We start from the raw sequence: 26,508 nt of genomic DNA, 5'->3' as shown, positions 1-26,508 counted from the left end.
GCTAGCAGGACGACCCAAAGACCTGCGGAGCCATGTACCACTACAAACCATCTTTGTAGAATAGTCATTTCATCTGTGACTTTTTTGTTAACTGTTGTGTACTTTCTCCAGAACAGAAGGCAGTAGTATTTTCTGTAAATAATACTAGCTTTAGGTCTTTCGTGGCTTTACAGATGTCATTTATATATAAGCTGAACACTTTTGTACGTCGCACAGAACCTCTAGTTTTAGAAACTGTTGGAATTATTATCAATTGCACAAACAATTCAACACTTACAGTAGTTTAAAAATAGCACTATAAATCCTGTTGCAAGCGACAGCCTCTGTCTTAAAGGGTTTTAATAAAACAATTTCTAAAAATTGGGCGGGCCGATTAAAAAGCTTAAGGGGCCACCACATATGGCCCATGCATGGTATAGCCTCAGTCTCAGATATCTCACTTGGGGACAGCCAGGCTGTTTCTGTTCGAGTAGCACATTACATCCCATTGTTTTTAGCTAACTTGTTAATTAATCACATATGGACATAACGCTTGGGTGCTTACACTCCTTTGGACATTTGTTATCGAGGTAGTTTCACTGAACACAACCCTGGGAGCCACTTTATCAGCTTGGCCTTTTCCCCATCTACATTCTTTGACGCTCTCCCACAGCTATGGGAATGAGACAACAATGGCCTGACTACTAAATCCACCTCCCAACAGGCTCAGACAGCCAAGCTCAAGGGTAGCGTGCCTGTGATACGCAGATCAAGCCAAGCACATGCCACTGTGCCGACGAACACACAAAGACTGTCAATGCATTCAAGTACAATGTATCGTCTTCACCTTCAAACATGCACAGTGTCAACACCAGAATTGCACACTGTGTGTGTTGAGCTGTTTATCATTCTTTGCACAAGGAGGGGCTTTGCTGAAATGTGCTTAATCAGCACACACTTAAAAGTCACTTGGTTTACTCTCCCTGTTGTACAATCTATATCTATCTACCTGTCAAAAATGTATTATAGTAGTATAATGTGGATGTTTTTAATTTTATTTGACTGTCTCGGCATACATAGCACTCATTTGGTTGTCTTAGGTAAAACTGGCAACAGCAATCCCTATGGAGACGAGGTATGATCCGATTAGGGTTTTATGCTGCCAATTCCGATACCAATCATCCATGAGTGAAATCGTCTGATAACGATCACATGCATTCATTATTGATTTTACAATTTATTTATGAGCCCTGTGATTGACTGGCGATCAGTCCAGGTTGTACCCCGCCTCTTGCCCAAAGTCAGCTGGGATAGGCTTCAGCATACCCACAACCCTATTGAGGATAAGCGGCATAGGAGATGGGTGGAATTTATTTATGAGTGCTATTGGGCAGGGGTGCCATACAAGAGGGAAAAGTCATGACAATTCCAAGGTCCCCTAACTGCCGGGGGGGGGGCCCAAAAAATGGTAAATTACTAATAGAAATTAGTAATAGGCCTCAGAATTCCTGGCTGCACCTCTCCCATTGGCTGATATGATATGGAAAAAGGAACCACAAAATCACCTTAATTTAGACAAAAACATATTTGACTTACCTTTTTAAGAAAACATATACAGGAATCACACATGAAATTACAGAGGATGAGACACCTCTTTTAAGGGAACTTTGGATGTGAGATTGAGTACATTGGTGGAGCTCTAGCAGGACTTCCAGTAGCACGTAGCACCCTTGTTGACAAGCACAGCGGTCAGATATTTTTTGTAGTTGGTCACCAGGGTTGCACACATCTCAGGAGGGATTTTGGTCGGAACAACATCCTCAAAGCAGAATGTTTCCACTTCCATGTTTGACAGTCGGGTTGGTGTTGTTGGCTCATATTTACCATTTTGCTGCCTCCAAACACATCCTTTTCACTTCATGACAAAGAGCTGAATTTTGGTCTCCCGTGACCACATCACATTCTCCCAAGCCTTGTCTGAGTCATTCAGGTGTTGATTGTCAAACATCAGACGGGTCTTTACATGTATCTTCTTGAGCAGAGGGACCTTGTGGGCACTTCAGGATCTCAATCCATTACAGCAAAGTGTCCTTGTAATGCTTTTCTTGGTGACTGTGCTCCCAACACCCTTGACATCTTTAACCAATCGCTCCGTTGTAGTTCTGGGCTGGTCCCTCACCGTTCTCACAATCTTCGCTACCGCATCAGGTGAAATCTTGTATGGAGCTCCATAGCAAGAGTGATTGACTGTTTTTCTGAATTATTGGCCAATAGTAGTCTCTTTTTCAGCAAGCTTTGTGTTGATGGTATTTTAGGCCATTCCAGTCTTGTCCCTGAGGTTGTTTTGCAGCTCTTTGGTCTTGCCCTTGGTGATGAAGAAGTTTGAATGGAAGAGACTGTTTGTGGGACAGGTGTCTTTTATCCACATAACGAGTTGAGATTATGAGTACTTTTGCAAAGTGGCAGCACTAATTCGTGTGTTAACTAATTTGTTGAATGGGTGTCAGATTCTTATTTCCCTCAATCCAATTACAGTGTCAGTGGGGATCAAATACATGCACACTGCTGGAATGCTGTGTACTTGAAATTATGCAACTGCCATCTCTCAAGCTTTTTGAAGGCAAGAATAGTCTTCAGTGGTCAACTGAATGGCCTGATCTCAGCTCAACAGAATGTGCTTTTCACTTACTGAAAACACAACTGCAGTAAGACCCATAAACAAAGCAGTAAGTGAAGTGGCTGCAGTGAAGGCCTGATAGAGCATTTTCTTGGAGGCAACTCAGGCAGTCATTGACTGCAAAGGATTTTTGTCCAGGTTTTGAATTATCTGCTCATGCTTATTTACACTTTATCTAAATACATTTGAACCCCTTGTAATGGCTGTGATTTTTAAATGTCAAATGATGAAATGTATATACAGTTGTCCCTCATTTATCGCGATTATTTGGTTCCAGACCCGACCGTGAATTTCTGCTAGGTAGGACTCCTAATTTATAAATCAAATATTTTTGTATTTAGAGCATATAAAACCTGGTTACAACCTTCTAAATATGTTTTTTAACATTATCAGTGCTGACTAGTCATGAAATAACTCCCCTATAGTAACCTCTACACTCATATAACCCAATATAGTAGACATAATCAGAGAAAATAAGCTATTTAAGACATAAATAAGACTCATGCTTGTGTGTGTTGTAATAAATGTGTTCCAGATATGTGGAGGACAGGAAGTGACGTTGGGGGTTCAGAACTGAGTTTTAGCTGGAGTGGATTACGGCTGCAACAGTAGCCTGTGTTATTATGATTATTCTTATTAGGATTATTATGTTATTATTATTGTGCCTGTTGTGAGATAATTCACACCTGCAATAAAAGACTTGTTCCAGCGATCAAGTCTGATGCTTGTGTGCCTCAATTAACATTACAGAAACATTACTGACACCACTGACACCTAGTGACCATTGTAGAATACTACATGCCATCTTTGAATGCATCTTCTGAATGTCTTATATTTGTGTTTTAGTTCATTTAGCCATTTTATGCTTGAAAATGCTTTATTTATGTTTATTTTAATTAAAAATTAAAAAAAACTAAAATTTGCTTAAATGTGCTTTTTTTAACTAATAATGATTTATTAATATATTTTGTTTTATAGGGTGATCATTTTCATTTCTATCAAATTATGTGGCATCATTTTGTTACTAATACATCACCCACTTATTATCAGGAAAGATATTCAAGATCATTTTCCCCCAAGTTTAGATCTGATGTGTTTTCGAAGTGTTCCTTTAATTTTTTTGAGCAGTGTATATATATATATGTGTGTGTGTGTGTGTATGGATGTATGTATATATATGTATATATTGTATATACTGTGTATATACTGTGTGTGTGTGTGTGTGTGTGTCTATATATACTGTATATATACACACAGTATATGTATATGTACAGTATGTCACCCACACATATAAATCATAAATTGTGATAAATAGAGTGCACAATATCATTTTTCAATGACTATGTATGCACAGAAAAACAAAAGAAACGACGAGGCACTTGCCTGTGAACATTCTCATTCATCCTGGTCATTTTTATTCTCAGGGCATTCAATTGATTCGCCTCTCATTCGAGCAGGCTTCATCAGTTCATGCTCCAAGACTCGGTGGGACACACACCAGTCAGACTAGATAGGACAGCTGTAGTCTGAGAGCCTGGTGCAAGAGCCACTCTATTTTTCCTCTAAAGGAGGAGGCAGGTCCAGACAGGAATACAAGGCATAGCCATCTTGGTGTCAGATGGGGCCATGACCAGCTTTACATCTAAATGGGGTGCTAACGAAGGTGATACCACCGAAACAACCATCGTTTGCTTGCTATGTCAGCTTTTGGTACCCCTTTCAGGAGAATGACCCATATGTCCAGACGTTAGGTGCACCCAGTATAAAAATGAACATGATACTTTATAGAGATGTTTTTTAACACTCTTTCATACAAATACATGACAAGAAATGTGTCAGTTCTTGTTCGTCTATTCATACCTTTCAGATCCCAGAGGAGCATGACCTGCAGAGTCAGGTGAGGATGGAGCGGCAGTGGAGGTTTCTGAGAAATGCTTGCGTCAGAAAGCAAAGTAGAAGCATCACGCAAAGAGGTCAGTCTCACACGCACATATGGTATAGTATAGTATATCAGTAATCTTGATGTTTGTAATAAATTGCATGTTTGATGGACAAGGTAATTTAATTCAATTAAGTGCAATTAGACAATTATATAAGAAGCTAAAATCTGGTAGTCATACACCAAAAATATCAACTGTTGTCTCTTTTGACTGTATTAAGAAAAATGTTCTTCTTGTGAATGTCAGAAAAGTATTTGCAGTGATTTATTATGGCCGTGTAGCTTGGCAAAATATAACAAATGGCCAAGTTCTGAGGATGAGCAACCATATGCAGCGATAATAAAGCTGATGTTTAATGTTTTGTTGAAGACTATCCCAGGATCCAATCCGGTGCCATTGCTCACCTTAAAGGGTCCAATGGAGACTGACACAATTTAATTCCTTAATACATACAACCATAATCGGCGCATGCACTAAAAATATCCCCTTCTGCTTTTGTGCATGGACAAACAGGAGCAATATATAAAGATATATTTTCATCGGCCAGACAAGATGTGATTAATGATGTCAAGATAATTAAGCCAGCATGACTTTTTTATATATATATCCCCAGAAATGTTCAGTTTATTTGATCTGCATGAAAGTTTTCACATAAAAGCAGTCGATGTTAGTGAAGAATATTACGGCGATTAAGGGAAATTATTGACAAGGTACAGTAAATAAACTTTATGAATGGAAAACCTCCATTATACACTGGTGTGGAAAAGTGTTTGTCCCCTTCCTGATTTTTTTTTTTTTTGTCACATTTAAATGTTTCAGATCACACAAATTTAAATATTAGTCAATGACAACACAACTGAACACAGAATACAGTTTTTAAATGACACTTTTTATTATTAAGGGAGAAAAATAAAATCCAAACCTACATGGCCCTGTGTGGAAAAAGCTCAAAAGCTAATAAAGCTAATAACTGGTTGGGCCACCCTTAGCAGTAACAACTGCAATCAAGCGTTTGCAAACTTGCAATTTCTCTTTCTGCTCTGTGGAGGAATTTTGGCCCGCTGATCTGTACAGAATTCTTGTAATTCAGTCACATTGGAGGGTTTTCCAGCATGAAGCGCCCTTTTACCGCCATGCCACAGCATCTCAATAGGATCCAGGTCTGGACTTTGACTCGGCCACTCCAAAGTCTTCATTTTGTTTTCCTTCAGCCATTCAGAGGTGGACTTGCTGGTGTGTTTTGGATCATTGTCCTGTTGCAGAGCCCATGTTGGTTTCAGCTTGAGGTCACGAACAGATGGCCAGACAGTTTACATAGATTAATACACGGTATGGGTAATATAATAGGCTAGGAATCAGAAGACTAAGCTCAGCTCATGGAGGGAGTAGGCAGGAGACTGAATGCTTTTTAGTGCTTTTTAGTGTGTATTATATACAGAAAAAAATGCAATAGTGCATACAATTTTTTACAGTGCAAATGGGGGAAAAATATGAAAGAAAACAATGAATACATGAATAAACAAAATAAATGGCCATTCAGAAGTTCAGCGCTATGGGTTTCAATGAACATTGTCTGATGCCGCACACAATAGATCCCCAGCCCGCCCACGGTTCAGAGAGTAGAGAGCAACCCACGTCTGGCGTAAGAGTCTTAGATGGCGTCTTGACAGTCATTTTAACCCATGATGAAGGGGCTGTGATGCAAAATGGTCTTTAAACCCTCGCACAGTCACAATCCCCAAGCATGAGTCACAGAACTCCTCTTCACACATACATACGTCTCTCCCAGTATTGTTCGAGCTTTATAAAACAGAATGGCTAACACCTCTTACGTCACTGACAACCCATGGCTCACACACACACACACACACATTTTACGTGGCGATTGGCGTCACAGCCGAGGCTCACCGGGGCTTCTCTTTCAAATACTGGCCAAAAATCATTCCTCATTCTTCCCCGTACTCGCCTTCCTCATTGCTGAGCGGGAAATAAAAGGGCTGCCCTCATTCAGTCTGTTCCCCCCTCAGAGAGAAATAAGATAAGAGCAGTTGGAGGAGAAAGAGGCATGGAGAGGAGGTGTAAAGAAACAAGGATGGAAGAGCAAAGCTACGATTGGGGGTAATAAAAAAAAAAAAAAAACACCACAAATTCAAAACGAAACTTGCATGACCCTTCATTTTTTTTTCTTTCTGATGCAAAAATTACATCACCAGGGGGCCTGAAAGTTCTGCAGCGAATGTTGTATGTTATCGTCACCATGCCAAAAAAAAAAGCAGTCAATGAATAGGAATTTTGAAACACATCGATCTGCTTTTTCCTCAGGCTAAATCAGTGGTGTCCAAAGTGCGGTGCATTTTCAATATTATTAGCCCTCAGGGTATTGTAAAATTAAAATAAATATATAATAATGAGTAATGAGATATTTTATTAGATGTGACACTAATTTGCTTTGTCACCTACAACACAAAACTAATATAATAATATTAGTAAGGTGTTTGATTAGTTTCAGCATTAATGTACAAAATGTATCATTTTTATGTATGCGGCCTTTGTTGGATAAAGTGTTTCAATCACAACTGCATTTTAGGATGATTTCAGCATGGATTTTCCCTCATTTTTCCTCATCTCATTATGGAAGCATCAGGAGTGCACTCAGGTTGCCGAGGACAGGCAAAATGTGTTGTTGCTATAACAACGTGGGACTGTGAACTTGTTAGTTGTTACCTCTGTTAACATTTTTATCCTCCCTGTCAAGTATGCCAAAAACCTGCCTCTCTAAATGACTTGTCAACTTGCGCTGTGTGTAGTGGAAAAAAATATTGCGGTATTTTTTTTTTTCCACCTTAACAAGAAACATCATGAGATATGCAGTGCTCTCCAAAAGGAGTGCAACGGTGAGGTCAATTTAATTATTTTTGCATTGGGGTTTGTCATCAAAAGATGAATATGAGACCATAGAGCAACATTTCAGCTTTTATTTCCAAGTACTGTATTTACATGGCCGCACGGTGGTCTAGTGGTTAGCTGGTTGGCCACACAGGGAAGACCTGAGTTCGAATCTTCGTTAGGCATTTCTGTGTGGAGTTTACATGTTCTCCCCGTGCGTGCGTGGGTTTTCTCCGGGTGCTCCGGTTTCCTCCCACATTCCAAAAACATGCATTTTAGGTTAATTCGCGACTCTAAATTGTCCATAGGTATGAATGTGAATGGTTGTTTGTCTATATGTGCACTGCGATTGGCTGGCGACCAGTCCAGGGTGTACCCTGCCTCTCGCCCGAAGTCAGCTGGAATAGGCTCCAGCATACCCCCGTGACCCTAATGAGGAGAAGCGGCATAGAAAATGGATGGATGGATGTATTTACATCTGGATTGGATGCCCAACCCAGAAGATAGCACCTTTTGTTTGAACCCACCCGTTTTTCATGTGAGCAAAAGTATTGGAACAGACAGATGACAGGTGTGTTTTGATGCCCAGGTGTGTCCTATGAATTCAATTCAATTTATTTAAGTGCCAAATCACAACAACATTTATCTCATGGCACTTGACACATGAAGGTCAAACACGCATAAACGGAAAAAAAGAAAAACCAGCTGAAGCAAGCACTGTGCGACGGAGGCAAGGAAAATGAAAGAAACCTTGAACAGAACGCAGGCTCTGTGGGGCGGCCCTCTCCCTCGACCGGTTGGGTTGAGCTAGAAAAATAGAGTCGAGGGACAGATGGTAGATCAAGCCAGAAAACAGGAGTCCATGGAACATAGAGGAGTGTCTCTGATACATATTAGCATATCAGGAAAGGAGTCAGTTCTAACTATATGCTTTAGCAAAAAGGTGGGTTTTGAGTTTACTTTTAAATAACGAGAGGGTTTCTGCCCCCTGGATTGAGTCATGGAGATCGTTCCATAACAGAGGAGCCTGACAACTAACGACTGTACCTGCCATTCTCTTTTTCAGCATCTGCTAGTGGCAGGAAAATTCAGATTTCTTTTTTTTTGATGTTTCAGAAATGAAAAAATGCTGTTCTTGACACTTGGCATATTTGGGAACTAAATGAAAGGTCCTAATCAAAGATGACACCAAAGATTCTGACTGTATTGTGAGGGGTGAGTGCAAGGCCATGTAGGGCAGTCATACCATTTGCAATCTTGGCTCTGAGGTGCGGGGAACCGAGAACTATGATTTCCGTTTTGTCTGAGTTTGACAGTAAAAAGTTTGAGGTCACCCAGCTCTTGATGTCTTTAAGACATGCCTGGAGTTTGGACAGCTGATTAGTTTCATTAGGTTTCATAGATAAATAGAGTTGTCATCTGCATAGCAGTGGAAGTTAATGGATATTCCCTAAGGGGGACATATAAAGGCTGAACAGTACAGCTCCTAGCACAGAGCCCTGTAGGATGCCATGACTGACCTTCACATGTCTGGATTCTTTTATTACCAGTAGATACAAACTGCAGGCGATCTGACAAAGAGGACTGAAACCATGTTAATGTAGTTCCTTTAATGCTGAGGGCATGTTCAAATATCTGTATTAGAATTTGGTGGTCAATTGTGTCGAATGCTGCTGTAAGGTCTAATAAAACTAATACTGAAACAAGGCCTTTGTCTCAGGCAGTGAGGAGGTCGTTCGTAATTTTTATGAGTACTGTTTCTGTACTATGGTGCATCCTAAATCCTGACAAAGACCTCAAGTGGATGATTGTTTTGAAGGAAATGGTGAAACTGTGTGGCGAGTGCTTTCTCTAGGATCTGGGACAAAAATGGAAGGTTGGATATTGGTCTGTTGTTAGCAACTTTGAATGATTGTGGTACGTAGCCTGTCACTAGCGCAGGGCTTAAAGTATTCCGGCACCGTGCCGGATCTCCGGCGTTTGACTATGATTCAGGGAAAAAAAAAACATTAAAAAAAACTTGTCAGGCCCCTCCCTTAAACTGCTACTGTCCAATTCTACGTTAGCAACCGTAACTATGGGTACACATAGTGGTTGCAATCTAGCAGCAGTTGATGCTGTGTTCAAGACAGCTCGGGGAAAAACGGGCTCTGAATTGTAGAAAATGAAAAAATGAACAGCAGTAAAGTCGGAAATTACACATACATTCATTGCTGCGTATGTTCAGTGTTCAGCAAATAGTGACCATATTTTGCCACATTTTGTTTTTCTCTTCCGAGTTAACCTGTAGCGTGAACGTTATCGCTGAGTGGTCTTGAATGCAGCATCCAAGCCTACAGTTTTCACCAAAATCAGGCAAGCCTTCTGGGAGAGCCAGGTACTTGTTTTTGTGTGTTGTGCTCAAAGAAGCTGGTGTATGCAACTAGCAGCAAAAAAGTTCTACGACAGCATGAGGGGGACCCCAGCCATAAAGCAGCAGTTCGTTCGCGCTCGCCAACATAGTTTGCCCGGAACAACAGCAGCAGCTGACGTAGCGGCCCCGATGACTGATCGTATTTGTGACGTGAATATATGCGTGTGCTCATTCGTTGCGGAACATAAACCGCTCGTAGATCTGTGTAAAAAAGTAGTGGTTGATAAAAATGCTTTGGCAAAACTGTTTCCAATCAGCATGCCAGTTACATTAACGCCCATGGCAGAGCACCATAGTTCAAGAAACGTCTGTCTGATTAAGTCAAAGGATGTATGTTTTCTCTGAATGTTGATGAAGCAACCACCTAAAACATGAAAAAATACTGAATGTAATGGTTTGCTTTTTTGACGATAGTGCGGCTGGAACTCCCTTGCTCTCTTACTCATGAACTCCCTCTGGTGGACACAGGCAGCTGAATGAATCATTGCAGCGACCCGGCAGTCATGGCCGATGAACTGCTCTGCTGCATTATGGGAAGAATTTAAAATAGTTGTTTTTTTATGTTAAACTCGTATTGGTACTTGTCTTGTATATTTCTTAGCTACCTTTTGAATGTTAAGTTGCTGTGTGATGATTTTAGCCTTCTATCTAAGATGACACCGTGAGTCACTGTTATACTGAGTAATGACCTCCTGCGATTTCCGAAGGGTTGACAAGCTCATCGTGAGTTCTCTTGCAGCTTGTGATTGGCTCCTGACAAACAAAGAGCTGCCGTTTCCTCACTGACTCACAAGCAGCACAGTATTTAAACAATAAGTAGTAGTTCTGAAGTCAAGGAGATGTCACGAGATTAGAACATGGTGATAAATTATACAATTATACACTGGAAATTACGGTATTCATTGAAGTGATTCTGGATAATGAGCAATTGAAATATTGAACTGGCTCTTAATTTTGTCTTAATGTTTCCTCTGTTTTGCTTCTCATACTTTCTGGTTTTAGTATATAGTATTGTCTAAGCTTCTGTGTATTACTTTTTATTTTACCATGAAACTCATTTGTCATGTATTCCCTCCTCCAGGTGTTTCTCGGCTGGACGATCAAATATTCATTAATCGCAATCCCGGAGTTCCCTCTGTTGTCAAGTTCCACCCCTTCAACACCTGCATCGCTGTGGCTGACAAGGACAGCATCTGGTTCGCGAAACAAAGCACCCGGCACGTCACCCCAATACTAATGATCTGACCTGTGAGACTGATGGATTGGTTTTTGTTTGTTGTAGTTTTTGGGACTGGGAGAAGGGCGAGAGGCTGGACTACTTCTACAATGGCAACCCTCGCTACACCCGCATCACAGCCATGGAGTATCTGAACGGCCATGACTGCTCATTACTGCTCACTGCAACAGGTTAGGTTGTCTGGCATGACTATATGCTTAAAGTGTTAAAACAGGACCAACTAAAAAGAATTTACAGGTTTTAACTTAATAAGGCACCCAGAATGTACATGGACAAAGGATTTTGGATTTACATTTTGACATTTTACAAACTATGAATAAAACATTGAACAACAACGAGTATGTGAACGATGGCCCAGTATTTATTTTTTGGAGAAGTCAATACTTACTGGGATTTAGACTATTTCCTCCCTCCTTGAATCAGCTGTGTGTCGACCTCCTTTATATAATACAAAGCAGAGTGGGTGTGTGATTACAAAGGAGCGTGAGCCTGTGTGACCATGAGGTACGGAGAAGCAGGCTTCATACGACAACGTTCTGCAGAAAAGTCATATTTTATAAGACAAGCCCCCTCTCTGCTTTGTGTCATCGCCTCGTGTTTTTTCTAGAGCTGCTGCGATGCAGTCCCTTGGATTACCATGAATTACCGTGAGGACATGTATATCGCTGGAAAGTGCAGAGCTTCTAGTTTTGGAAACAGTTGGAATTATTTTGATTGCGAAAATGTTTTAAGACTTATGGTAGTTAAAATATAGCAGTCACCTGCTGTGCAAAACTAAATATCGACAAAACAGTTAATTTTGTCTTTTACAGAGTTGAACTAGAGGCGTGCTCACACTAGGCCGATTGTAGCGTGCCTGGGCCAACTTCACACCTTAAAGTTCAGAACATTTGGCTCGTGTGAGCGTTTCCCTTTCTTTGAAACCATAGGAAGAGGTAGTCTAAGGCCCGGCATGCTTCTCTGCCCGTGCACAGCGTAAGTGGAGTCATAGAATGACTGTAATGCAGATTATTAATGACAAAAATTAATCATAGAAATAAAATACAAAAACTCAGAGGGAGCCAAAAGTCAAAAGCCCACAGCATGCTCGCTCAGCCGCGACCACATTTGCGTACGTAATAAAGACGTCATTTATTTTATGTGATCACTCGTGTCGCAAGTCATGCACAACATAAATAATCTCAGTGACTCGAAATGAGACTGGAAATAATCCACAAAGTCAGAAATTGCAGTAAAATGACAAAATAGAAGTGTTGGTGCAAGTAAATCGGCGGGGCCAGAAGAGGACCCAAGTCTAACACCATCCAAATGTCCTAGTGTGAGTAAGTCCTAAGAATAAAGCCTGCATTTCCTTTCACGCCTTCTGAAAGCTTGATAAAAGCTCCTAGATTAATGACTTAAATTCCATCTCATCAAAATGTAATGTGGCTCCATCAGCCATGTTCCAAAGGACATTGAAGAGGACATTAGTTATAATAAAAAAAATATATAATCTTTAAAAGTGAGAGTGAACTGCTAAATGTAAATCAAGTGCAGACTTTTATGGGCTGTAATAACTTCTGAGCAGGAGTGTGTGGACATGTTTTATGTCACACACTGTGTTTTAGCTGGGTAAAGGCTGAATTATGCTCCAACGAAGTCCATACACCGGCCCCTCTACGGTGTTTTGACCCATATATAGCTCTTGGGCAGTTGACGTCCAATTCTCCACCAAAACGCTAGAGGCAGTGTTTTCCTGAGAGTGAGCAACCACATCTCTCTTTTCTCTACGAATAGCTTCCAGTGTTGTAGTAAAATAAGCAACATTCCGAGCAATTACCATAATTTCCAGTGTAGAAGACGACGAGCTTGTCAACCAATCGAAAATCACAGGAGGTCATTACTTGATATAACAGTCTGACTGACGGTGTCATCTTAGAAAGAACGCCAAAATCATCACACAGAAACGTAACACTCAAAGCGTAGGTAAGAAATATGCAATACAAGTACCAATACGGGTATAGAATAAAAAACAACTATTTTTATACCGATCATGCACCAGAGGGAGCCTCCCTCTGGTGCATGATCGAAAGCCGTTAAAATTGTAATTTTTTTTTTATTCTAAACTCGTATTGGTACTTGTTTATTTCTCACCTACCTTTTGAGTGTTAAGTTACTGTGTGATGATTTTTAGCATTCTTTCTAAGATGACACCATGAGTCAGACTGTTACGTCAAGTAATGACCTCCTGCAATTTCCGATTGGTTGATAAGCCTGTTGTTAGTTTTCTTATCGCTCATGATTGGCTCCTGTCAAATAAAAACCTCCCTGGTCTTCACGGACTTGTGCGCCACAGTATGCCATTTTATGACGTATACATGTGCGACTTATAGTCTCATGCGGCTTATACTGTATATGTACAAATCTGTTTTTCTCTCTAAATTCAGTGGGTGCTGCTTAAACACCGGTGCGTCTTATATACCGGAAATTACGGTACGTCTCTGCTTTCCCCTTTTTTTAGATGATGGTGCCTTGCGCGTTTGGAAGAACTTTGCTGACCAGAAGAATCCAGAGATGGTGACGGCGTGGCAGGGCCTGTCTGATATGCTGCCCACTACCAGAGGTCAGCCCTCCTCCACCAGCACTCACAGTAAAGACCATCATTCTATCTAATTGTATTTCCCCACCAAATCATAGTATTTGTTGTAGTCTGTGTCCATCTGCTTACTCACACATTCACACCTACTCTTTTATTGATTCTAAATCATTGATCATTCCACCACATTTCCTGTCACAAACATAAATCCTACATTTGGAATGTTTTTCTAACACAGGTTTGCAGGGGTGGGCGATACTGCAATTTTGGCATTGATCCAATACCAAGTAAACACAGGGCCAGTATTGCCTATACTGATAGAGATAGTGATACTTTACTTGACATTTTTCCAGATTAAATATAAAATAAAATAAAAATAAAAATCAATAGTGCAGCATCATTCAACAAAAGCAAACACTACTATTGGCTATCATTCAAATCTTTCACTTTTTGCCCCCAAAGCTCTCCTGTGTCCAAGGGCTTATTACGAGACTGATACTGCTCTTGGTATCAATATTATCGATCGATCGTCCACCCCTAGTTTGCGGTGTTTGGTAAAACAGTGAAATTACCAGTCACAGATTTGAACAGATTGTCATCAAAATTGGTATGACTATTTCTCTGCTCGAGCTAGAGCACAAGAACCCTACTGATTATGAACGGGTCAAAGGTCACATTGTGCACGTGAACATCCACCTCCTCATTGCTCATCTGTGACTACTCTGTTGTCTGTGACAGATGTCCAGTTTTAGTCAGTTTCTAGTCCAGGTATGATGGTGTGAAGGGCGTTGGGGTTAAAGGTATTAACTTTATTCCTCAGGGATGAATTAAGGTCGTAAATTCAATTTAAAACTTTTTGTCTCTTAAACCCTCGGATTGAGAGGCTTGCTAGAAAAAGACAAAATACATACAAGGTCTACACCAGGGGAGTCCATACTTTTTCCACCGAGGGCCACATACTGAAAAATGAAAGGATGCAAGGGCCACTTAAAGAGAGAATTCGGATTTTTTGACATGAAGTTGTGTGACATCCCCATCAGTGATAAAGATGCTGACAGAGCGCCGCGGCCATCTTGTTTACGTATGTGTTCCACAGCGGAAGAAGATGCGAGCGTCTTCCTCACATACACATGAATACACAGGCGACAGTGCGCAGGGATACGCCGTTAGAAAAATAAAATGCAGAGCGTTTTGTGAGGTCAGATTTTTTTTTTTTAAGGCATTTTTTTGATGCAAATGTATTACTCTTTTCAACGCATATTGTTTTGAGAAGCCAAACTCTTTACTTAAATGGCCCCAGCAAGAAAGCCGAACTTTCGTCACGGATCTCCGACCAGAACTGGATTCACGGGACCAATTGGGGGGATAAGTCACTGTTGCTGTAGTACACTGCAGATGGGGATGTCCTACAACTTCATGTCAAAAAATCCAAACTATTCCTTTTCATATTTTGTAAACCAGCACATGTAGATATGCTAAGAAGTGGTATACACCAAGTCCCCTACTAACGAACATCCGACGTGCGAACACTCGTAGATACGAACACAAGCCGACTGGTCTATTTTTTCATGTGTTTTGCCTTATAAGCCCATAATTATTTATATTTAAGTCCATATTTCACATGCTTGACCAGTAGAGGGCCCTGTGACACTGCTATTGGGACCAACAGGCGATTAAGACCAGTGGGAGGAGACTGAAGAAAAGCTAAATTTTAGCTGTACATGCAACCCGACACAGCTTGTAAAGTTTATGAAGAGTTAATAGGCCTGCTTATAATTCTACACCACCCACGGAACACTACCTCTTTTGGAAGAGTCTAACGACGACGATTTGTCCTTTTTTCAATATCTCCGCCTGCTCCTCCTCCTCCACCAACGCTGTGTGCTCGACCACTCCTCTTCAAAGGTAAATAACATTTATCATTACGTATTATTATATCATTTTTATTATTGTTTTTTTCATTAATTATCCTCGTTTAAAATTACTACTGCATCCAAACTCATATTTACATACATACGCATATACTGTATATGTATACACGTACATGTAGTACCTATATCATTGGTAATATTACCTTTTCCCCTACTTAAAAACAATTTGACTTAAGAACGGTCGTCTGGAACCAATTGTGTTCGTTAGTTGGGGACTTAGTGTATACAGTATTTCAGGGAAAAAATTGCATCTCAGCTTTGTGATATCAGTGAAAAAGCGTATTATTAGTATGAATGAATGAAAGAATGAGTCTTTGCTCTTTTTTTGCTCAATTTTTGCTGTTTTTTTTTATTTTCCAAATATTTAAACTTTCTTCTTAAATAATACATTTTCTTTGTAATATGATGGCTTTATTACCCTAAAATTTTGACTTTATTCCCATAATATTATAACTTTTTACCCAACCTAATTTTCTAAAAAAAAAAAAAAAAAAAAAGAAATTTGCTTTATTATATTTTGTTTCCCATAATATTACAAATTTTAATAAATAACATATTTTTTCTTTGATATTTCAACTCTATGCTACTAAACTGGTAACATTTTTCCTGATAATATTACGAGTTGCAAAAATTTTGACTTTTTTTCTCGTGTTCTGTTTTTTTCAATTTCTGCTGAGGTTTTTAAAAAAATGTTCTTTTAATTTTCCAACTTTCTTCTTTTAATTGTTTTTCTTGTAATTATTACATTATTAACACAATAGTTTGACTTTATTTTTGGTATAAGTTTTTCCGCAACCTAACTTTCCAAAAATGACAACTTTTTTCTTTTTTTTTCTCATAAGAGTACGACTTTAATATTTTCTTTAATATTCCAACTTGAATGTACTAAAATTTGGTTATTTTTCCTTATCTTATATATTATATATTATATTAGTAAAATTATGAATTTTTTTGTTAGGTTACAACTTTTTTCTGACTTTTTCCTGAAAATTACTGCTGATTTTTCCATTTTTGCTGATGTCTTTTTTTTCTTTTTCTTTTATTTTTTTTTTTTTTTTAGTTTTCTTGTTAAATTATATTTTTAGGATGTGCTGCGGGCCAATAAAAAAAACAGCCAATAGCTGCAAATGGCCCCTGGGCCGCATTTTGGACATCTGTGGTCTACACCTACAAGGTCTACATGGATGATCTTGGTATGACAGTAAAGGGGAGACTTTGATGGTTATTGGAGATATGAATATGTACATAGAAGAGTCACAACAAAATGCAGGATATTGGGCTTTCATGTGAAGTTTCAGGATTAGCTATAAGCTCTCCACGTTAACTTCATTTGGCCTATATGTACACCTAAACGCACTTGTCCAACTGTTCAATGTTTCACTACTTTTTGTCTGTGAGCTGAACACAAAACTTCAAATATTCCTAACTTTTTTCTAGTGAATAAGAGTAAATGACGCTCCTTGTTCAGTGAGTTTTAGCGGTAGAGGATTGATACTTTGCACCGTTGGAAGGCCTAAGTGTTTAAAACGTGCTCAGTTTGCCTGATTAGTGTTTCTCAACACTTCATGTCAAAGTGAGCAGACTAGACTTTCTTCATCCATGCGGTGCGGAAATGTCTGTCACACTGGTTGCGATTCAGGACTACTTCTACTACTAAGAATCATTTCCATCAGTCTAAACTAATATAACTCTCTGCTGCTCCCTGTTGGCAGCTGTCATATCCTGTGACACGTCACTGAATAATTCATCCGTTGTAACTGACACGCCTGTTAAACTGTCTGCTTCCTTTAACATCAGTGTTGTATGTATTGTATGGTTGTATACAGTATGTTTGGCAGTTGAGACTGGCATTATGGCTTTTGGGGGATTTGCTGTCATGTTTTAACGTCCGCTTTGGCACAACGCTGCAATTTGTCAAGACTGAGACATTAGCAAATGTTTGCACCAGGCGTGACGTCCACAGTGCAGACTGCAGAGGGAAGAAGCCATCTTCTGGGTTTGACATTCTCCCTGCTTCTCTCTACAGCGGATGTGTGTCTGTGTCCGTTAGCTCAAGTTTGCTTTGTCACGATTGTTCACTCTAATACAGTTGTGTCCAAACTTTTTCCATTGAGGGTCTCACTTGTCAACCGGATAATCCGGTCGCATTGGTTTATCGTTTGCAACCCTAGTAATTACAGTACCAAGGCTTGGAATAGTTTTATTTCACCCATAAGAATCCATGGTGACATGTCAGCAACGCTTAAAATGTGTCCAAAACAACTTTGTGCTTGACTTGTCTCATTAGACTTCACTCATTAAGTCCCAGTGCTGCGCTTCAGTTCCATCAGAAGACATGAGTGGTTTAATGCAAACTAGCACTGCAATAAATCTGGCATATTTACTGCAATTTATTGTATGTTCATTGATATGCACTGTCCCTTCCAAATGAAGAAACCAACTGTGCACGTACAGTATGTGCCACATCCTCACCAGCGCGCAGTGCAAGGCAGTGCGCTAACAAGCATTGCTATCTTGTGACACAAATAGCCCCAGGGGCCTCGTCCTTTCCCACAGTTTGCCTCATTTTCCCCTCAGACTGCTTTCAGTGCTTGTTATCCTCCTGCATGTGCAGTTTGTGACAAAGTCCATCTTGGTGCCACACTTTGTCATCGGTTGAGTCCATTTTAGCATAATAAGCCACTTAAGTTTGTCTGAGGAGGGCAGCAGTAGTTTGTGGTATTCACAGCTCTACCTTTTCTCAAGGCGTCTCATGTAGTTTGTGATGATAAAAATTCACAAAGTTTGTCTATGAATTATTCTCCTTCTGCCCTGCTTTTTACACTCAACTTTCCACATTTCTCAACTGATTCAAACCATTCCACATCACAACGTCCAGCTTATTCCAGACACAATGGCTCGCTATGGACTAGGGGTGTCACAGCATCTCGCAAGATAAAAACATGACAAGTTTTCTCGTTCAGAAAAAAAATGTCCCGTGGGCAGTAGGCCTGGGGCATCCATCCATCCATTTTCGAAGCCGCTTATCCTCACTGGGGTCGTGGGCTGACTTTGGGCGAGAGGCAGGGTACAGGGCACATACAGTGTAGACAAACAACCATTCACACTCACATAAACTCACATTCATGCCTATGGACAATTTAGAGACATCAATTAACCTAACATGCATATTTTTGGAATGTGGGAGGACACAGCAACAGGGAAAACCCACGCACGCACGCACGGGGAGAACATGCAAACACCACACAGAGATGCCCAAGCAGAGATTCGAACCCAGGTCTTCCCGATCTCCTGACTAATAACTGATAAAAACTGATAGCCAGCGTCGATATATTGCCATGTGCATGTGTGTCTGTATTCCTCATCCTCTTACCTCCAAACAGGCAGGAAGAGGATTCACTCTATGCATTGGTTTTAGTACCTTAGAGTGTTTGTTCCATAGAACAACAGCATGAACGGAGTGAGCCCTTTCGTCAGTCATACAGTCTCTTCATCTTGGTGGGTGGAGGCGGGTCCGGGAGCATACACACAGAGTGCAGAGGAGTGTAACATGGTAAAAATTAAATTAGTAGATTGCAATGTAAACTTTTTAAAAAGTAATGTTAAAGTCTTGTTTTGTCTAGACCCAGTCTCGTGTATCATCTCGTCTTGTGACACCCCAGCTTTTTTCTGAGATTTTCTGAGAGAGATTTTCTGCAAAACAACAATCCCATTGAAAATAAATGGAAACATTTTAGAAGTTCCACATTTCTCAAACAATTCAAACCATTCCAACATGAAAAATCAGCTCAATCAGGACATTCAACTAACTATTTTCCACATCCCAAAAATTCCACATTTTCCAAACACATATTCCCTCTTCAGAATTCTACCTCCACATTTCTCAACTAATTGAAACCATTCCAACACCAAAACATCTTGCTCATACAAAACATTCTGGCTGTCTATTCCAAAAATTCAATTTTTTCCCAGAATTCCACATCTTCCAGCCCAAAAAATGTCAATTTTTCACATCCCAAAAATTGAAAAATGTTCCAAATATAAATTCCCTTTGAGCTTAAGAATTCTTACTCCTTCCACATTTGTCAACATATTCAAACCCTTTCAACACCTAAACATTTAGCTAAATAAACATTCCAGCGATCTATTTTTTTGTATTGTGAACATTTTTGGTTTTCCTGGAATTCTACATTTTCCAGCCCATTCTTCCACACTTCTTAATCCATTTAAAACATTCCAGCATCAGAACATCCAGGTAAAGCATTTTCCACATCTTTCCCAAATTCCCACTTTTCCCAAAAGTCCACATTTCCCATACAGCATTTCAAATAGCCTTATTCTCTTGTTGATTACATTTTTTAATTATTTTTCCATTTAGAGCATAGCTTTTAAAATGTTATTTAATGAAAATGACATACCGTAGGTCTTTTTGTCCTGCCAACAAGTGACTCTCCTCTTAAATTTTTTTTTTTATTCTAAAATAAAATTAGCACTCATCATGTGGCTCTCATCTCATCCCTGCTCTCGATACAGACGCCTGTGTGCTGTTTTTATTGATTCAACAATAGCCATTTTCGTCTCCCTTGTTGTTATTTTGCTTGTTTTTGTTGGATGTTTTGTTTTGTTTTGAGAGGCTGAACAAGGCAGCGTGCTCCCTGTGTGATTAATACACAACCACATTCTTGCCAAAATGGCATCATTTGACGTTTCTGTATTGGAATATTTCAGCATTTTTGTTATTCCCCCAGGTTTTGGCCCAGTACCGACTTATTCAGCAGCCTTTTTCCCTGTGGTAAAGCCATTTGCACTGTGTGTGTTAGCTTTTGAGGCTGAAGACCCACTTGTCGCCATTTGTAATATAAGGCAGCCTCTCTTTCTACCTTTTTTAATGGCGGTGTGTTGCTGTCATTTGGGAGATTCTCTTTTGGGACACAGATGCCTTGTTCATTCCTCCGCCATTTGAATGAAAATGGAGGACACCCTGTGTGTTTGCCCTTTTTTTTTTTGTCCGTGCTAATTTGTTGCTTGCTTCATTGCATGCCTCCTTTCCATCTGCTCCCCGCTGCTCACAGGTTTGGCCAGAAGGGTCTCCATCTATCTTGACAGGAGTAAGCAAGGAGGTGAGTGTGGTCCTTTTCTTTTCTCTTTACTTGTCTTGCTTGCTTGCTGCTGTAACAAGTAAATTTCCCCGCTGTGGGATCAATAAAGTACATACAATTTCCAGTTTTAAGAATGTTACAATATAGCAGGTGATGAAAGATAACCAAGTAATGTGCACACATGTCGGTACGTGTGTGGGTGGGCTGGGATGGAACAGGGTGGTAATGGGACACCGATACAAACAGCATAGCTGACTATAATTCAATCACTTCTCCACTGTTAGTTTTCACAAACTTTCATAATAGAAAGCAATAAAAAGACTCTCAAATAATCTACAAAGTCAAAACAAAGACGTGTCATTAGTTAATGGGATCGCTCTTCCACATGTGATAGAGAGAGCAAATGATCAATTGTAAACATGACCATGTAGAGACATACAATGACATGCTGTCATGGGAATAAGACAAGACTATTTAATATGTTTATAATGATGGTGGAAACACTCCATTCTATGTTTTTTTTCACTAAATTTACTTTCTCTTTTTGCCATTGGAGTCACAATGAACCCAAAGTTTTGCGGGAATCTGTATGAGTGCACTGCTTAATTCTGCTGACTAACAACTTCACGTGCGCTCGCCTTGTGGAGGAGAGAGGCAACTGTATAGTTGTTGGTGCGTTTAGAATTTGTTTTGGGGTAGAACTATTACATTTTTAACGACTTTTTAACTGCCTTGTTTACCTGCATGTGGTGGGAAAAACACTTAACTTCTTAAACCCTGGGTATAATAGGGCAATTTTGCTCGTAAATATCCAAGTAAATAACATGTACGATCTTCATGTAAGATCCACACGGATGATGTTGGCATGAAAGTAAAAGTAGACTTTGATGGTTACTGTACATGTGAAAGTGTACATACAGTATCTCTGCTACTGGTAGGGATGTCCAAACTTTATCCACTGAGGGTCGCATACAGAAAATTTGAAGGATGGGGGGCTAAAACCAATCTGATGTACCGGCTGAAAATGGCACCCGGGCCGCACTTTGGACACCCCTGCCCCAGGCAATCATCTTACAGCAATACCACGGTGACCAGCATATACTGTACTGCAGGGGTCACCGACCAAATGAAAATGGCCAAGAGCTACTCATTTTTGTAACATTTATTTTCAGAGCTTATTTTAAACCCAAACAAAGCGAATATGCTTGTTTTACCAAAACATTAACAAAATGCGGGTGTCCACAGCTCACATTTTGTATTTCAGAATGCATTTCCTTCTACTGTTCTTTCATTATTAAATGAAAACCTGAATGAAAAGCAGGCTTGCGGGTACCTCATGTGGTCGTGGGGGGCTACCTGGTGCCCACGGGCACCACGTTGGTGACCCCTGCTGTACTGTATATTGACTCACTCAATGTTTTTTCCACATACTTTACTTTCTTTTTTTGACATTTGAGTCTCAATGCACCCACTGCAGAGTCTAAAAATGCTAAAAGGCCATCATCATGTCATGGATTGTCCCACTCTTGTCAGAGCACACGTAGCTGCTTGACACGTCCGCTCAGTTCTTGCTGCTTAGCAATCATGATGAAATGAAAGGGTTTTAGACAAATATAATGCCGAGTGTTTTGTGAGGTCTGATTTTTTTTTTGAGGAGGCATTTTTATGATGCAAATGTACAGTATTACTCTTTTGAACACATATTGTTTTGAAAAGCCAAACTCACGGAAATCCGACTAGAATTGGACTCGCTAGACCAAATGGGTGGGGGTTAATTCACTGTTGATGTAGCCCACTGCTGCTGGGGATGTCATACAACACATGTGTCAAACTCGTGCCCTGGAGGGCCGAGACGCTGCAGGTTTTCTCTCCAACCAGTTTCTTCAGCAGGTGATTTAATTGATGAGCTCCTTCCCTCAAACTGAAGGTGTTGATCATTAAAATCACCTGCTTTAGTGACTGGCTGGAAAGAAAACCTGCAGTGTCTCGGCCCTCCATGGCACGAGTTTGACACCCCTGTCATACAACGTCATGTAAAAAAATCCGAACCATCCCTTTAACAATACAACACATTCAGACATAAACAGACCCATTTTTATACACCTGACTCTTTTGGGTCTCAAATTGGATGTCAATAACTGAAGATAAATTTTTTGATACAGCTCGTCTACTGAATGTCAGTATTTCTCTGATAAAAACCTTCTTCTGGCATGTAGAGAAATAATTACATTTTCTTGTATTGCAGTGCTTGGTAACATTTGAAAATTAGGTTTGAGACGTCACTATTTCAGTGAATGGTTTAGCTGAAGGTCAGATATAATTTGCAAAGTACTCCACGTCCCGGCTAATGTAGAGTTATAAAGAAGATTTCATAATAAGGGCCTTAAAACCAAACACTTCCCTCAGCTTATGACCCGCCTGTCACCGTCACACGCAGTCCTGTTAAAAGCTGTCTGGTCGCCCGTTTATTAGTATTTAATTGGAAACATGCCGTTACCACCCGGTGTGGAGCTGTAGGGCTTAGCCTGTTCAACTTGGGAGGAACCAGTGAAATGAAAGTACTGTGCTGCTTCTGCTGCATTATTATGCACAGGCTGTCACAGGAACAATAGAAGCAGAGTGTGGCAAAAAAGGAAGCAAATATTTCTTTAAGTGGAAGATTTCTGTTCAAGTAAGCCATCCAGGGCAAAATTAGTTCCACAGTAGATAGCAAGTCGGACTGTAACTAATTATGATTATTTTGTTCGTCGATTTATCTCAAGCTTGTTGTTTTCATTAATCAAGTCATCGTTTATGCCCTGAACTCAATCGCACAGAGGGCCAAAACTCAAAGCCGACTTTAGGTCACAGGTCAAACGGACCAGTTGCCCCCACTCCCCAGTAATCCAATCTCAACAAATAGTATGGTGGAAAATTTACTCAACAATTTTTTCTCGGTTTGCTTACATTCTCTGCCTAGCGTACAATACGGCCTGCATTTTGTCTTGTTATTAACTCATTCAGTCCCAGCCATTTTTCAAAAGACAGTACCAGCTGTTTTAGGCGATTTTGACTGTTTTTTTACAGCACACAGAGTATTGTGCTCTAACCTACCAAAAGGAAGATTAGACTCTCGTCTTTCATCAGAAAAAAAGTTTCTTCCTACCTTTTTCCGTTCTTTCGTAATCAGCAGTAGAACATAGGTAAGTTTCAGGAAAATATCAGTTCCCAACAAGAAAAGGGAGAAAAACTGCTTTTTGTAAAAAGATACATTTCAAGTATAACTTTCACTTTGCTTTTGTGACAGCTCAAATATCTAAACAACTATACCATAACATAAATATTACAAAAAAGGGTTGTTTTATATCAAAATAACAATTTATTTACAAATATAACACCATGAATTGTTATTTATACTGTGTGTGCGCGCACTAAAATTTCCCTACAATGCGTAGCCTTTCTGCCACCTTGTGGCCGTTTTTATGACTTAAACCTGCTTTAAAAGTGACATCTTTAACCGTGCAGTTGCATCAACACCTCTTTTTGCCTCTCGCGCTAAAACATGAATAAATACGTCTTTGGGATCGGGGTTATAAAAACATATAAATACGTCTTTGGTATTGAATTAGTTAGTACACTGCGTGAGTCCGTCTGTGTTGTTAATACAGTGTAGTGGCTCACAGGCCAGCTGTCCACCTGGAAAAGAACCACTACATTGACACCCCAGTGCAAAAGACAGGGATTCTCGGCTTCTCCGGTTGATAGGGCATCAAATCCAAACTGCCAAAAGAGATGGGAAAAGACTTCCATGTTGCGTTCCTGGACCTCACCAATGCCTTTGGGTTGGTTTCTCACAACCTCCTCTGGACGGCTTTCAACTTTTTCAGTGTTTCAGATTCAGTCACCAGCCTCATCAAATCCTGCTTCCATGACGTACAGTTATGCATGACAACACAAGAGTATAGCACAGGATGGCAGTGACTGTGCTATACCATCTTGCCACTAGCCTTCACGATGGCTATGGAGGTCATCATTCGAGCCTCTCGGTGGGTAGTGGGAGGATAGAAGCTCAAACCAGGTCTCCTTCTCCCTCCCATTGGGCTGGCTTGACGCCTGGACTCCTGGTGTGTGGAACCGTATTAAACAATGATATTTTTACACCAAACCTTAATTTTTGTATTCACATGTGAATTAAAATTGACTGAAAATCATACATGTGTATTTAGTTACAGCAGCAGCTACTGTACATTCTCCAAGCTGGACATAATTAGTGTCCTAATTAAACAACACTGCTGTCTAAAATTCCACATTTTTCAATCCACACAGGTATCATATCATTATAGTTGCACATTACTTACAGACTCATAGTTTTGGAAAAATATTCCATCACAGAAAGCATGCTGTACATATGCTATGTAACATTCCATTTGTGCATCACATCAAGGTCAAGTCAATGTATTATTGTGGCCACTCGCCAAATAACCAACCACCACCCCACTTAAATTTCAAAGCAGCACATTAAGTTAAATTATATATATATATTTACAATAAGCTGCAGGACCAGCAAAGCTATGAGAAAAAGTGTGATTTATAGGCCAGAAAATACAGCCTCCCATAATCAAATATGGTTTTTAAATACTGCCGAGTGTGTAACTGAGGAATGTTATCAAAATGATTTGAGAATTAGGGTTTCCCTTCTCTCCACCTTCATTAAGACAGCTCATTTTTATGTTGGTTATTATTAATTTTGCCGGGTCTCTGTCTACTGCACACTCTCCGCCCTTCAGAATGCCAGCCCAGTCATAGAACGTTTAGATAAATGCCATGGCAGCAAAATGTCAGAGCACACACCTGAAGAACGTCATCTGAGCTGAACATGCATGCTGGGAAAGTCCCCGGCAATCCGGGGGAAGGCTTCTTGCTGGAGTCCTGGAGGACTTTATCAAAGCAAACAGGATGAAACAAAGAGAGGGAGAGGAGACGTGGGAAGGTTTTAATGAGCTTCAGTGTTTGGGAGCGCAAGCCCATCACTGGAGATAATGGTGCAGAAAAAGGAGGGAGCAAAGTGCCTTGTCCACAGAGAAAACAGTGAAACAAAAATATTAATACAAAAAGAATAGACACATATATCTTAACTAAGTTACTCTAGATGTCATAGCAGCACACTGGCATAGGAACAAGATGATCTATTATCATGTTTGAGCCGTACATCCAAGTTCAACAAGGCAAAGCACATCCTGCTTACATACATAAGTGACTGTTTTGATGCCATTCTTGGGGCAAACTCATCTCAAGCAGAAAGCAAGCTTGACTACCCTGAAAATATCAGGATAAAGTTATCTATAGTAGGCATGAGCAATACAGCAATCCCTTGTGTATCACCGTTAGTTGGTTCCAAACTCCACCGTGATATGTGAATTTCTGCAAAGTAGGATTCCTTATTTATAAATGGAGTATTTAGAGAATACTAACAGCATATAAAACCTCTTTACAACCTTCTAAGTATGTTTTTTTTAACATTATTAGAGCCCTGTAGACATTAAATAACACCCCTATAGTCACATTTTCACTCACATTACCTAATATAGTACACATAAATAGAAAATAAGCCATTAAGACGTAAATAAGACACACGTGTGTTGCTGTAAATGTGTTCCAGTGGTGTGGATAGTGATGTTGGGGGCTCAGAGTTTACTTTTACCTTGGCGTGGGCAACAGTAGCTCGTGTTAGGGATTATTGTGCCTGTTGTGAGATAATTCAAACCTGCAATAAAAGCCTGATCTGGCGATCA

The 26,508-nt window shown here is 40.0% G+C and overlaps 1 protein-coding gene across 7 annotated transcripts in view; it reads left to right on the top strand.

Moving 5' to 3' along the window:
• Positions 1 to 26,508, top strand: part of rptor (regulatory associated protein of MTOR, complex 1) — a 178,415-nt gene that overhangs the window by 136,535 nt on the left and 15,372 nt on the right. For 2 of the 7 annotated variants that reach the window (XM_054778400.1, XM_054778399.1), the window contains exons 27-31: positions 4,524 to 4,629; positions 10,977 to 11,091; positions 11,178 to 11,302; positions 13,633 to 13,734; positions 20,711 to 20,758. In XM_054778400.1, the coding sequence (XP_054634375.1) occupies positions 4,524 to 4,629; positions 10,977 to 11,091; positions 11,178 to 11,302; positions 13,633 to 13,734; positions 20,711 to 20,758 (496 nt within the window). Of the gene's footprint in view, positions 1 to 4,523; positions 4,630 to 10,976; positions 11,092 to 11,177; positions 11,303 to 13,632; positions 13,762 to 15,612; positions 16,094 to 20,710; positions 20,759 to 26,508 lie in introns of those variants that run through there. The other 5 variants (XM_054778398.1, XM_054778397.1, XM_054778404.1 and 2 more) reach the window with 4 other exon arrangements.

Source organism: Dunckerocampus dactyliophorus, chromosome 6 (genome assembly GCF_027744805.1).
Source record: "Dunckerocampus dactyliophorus isolate RoL2022-P2 chromosome 6, RoL_Ddac_1.1, whole genome shotgun sequence".
NCBI lineage: Eukaryota > Metazoa > Chordata > Actinopteri > Syngnathiformes > Syngnathidae > Dunckerocampus > Dunckerocampus dactyliophorus.
The sequence above is the reverse complement of the archived record's forward strand: the minus strand, read 5'-3'. Positions and strand labels throughout refer to the sequence as shown.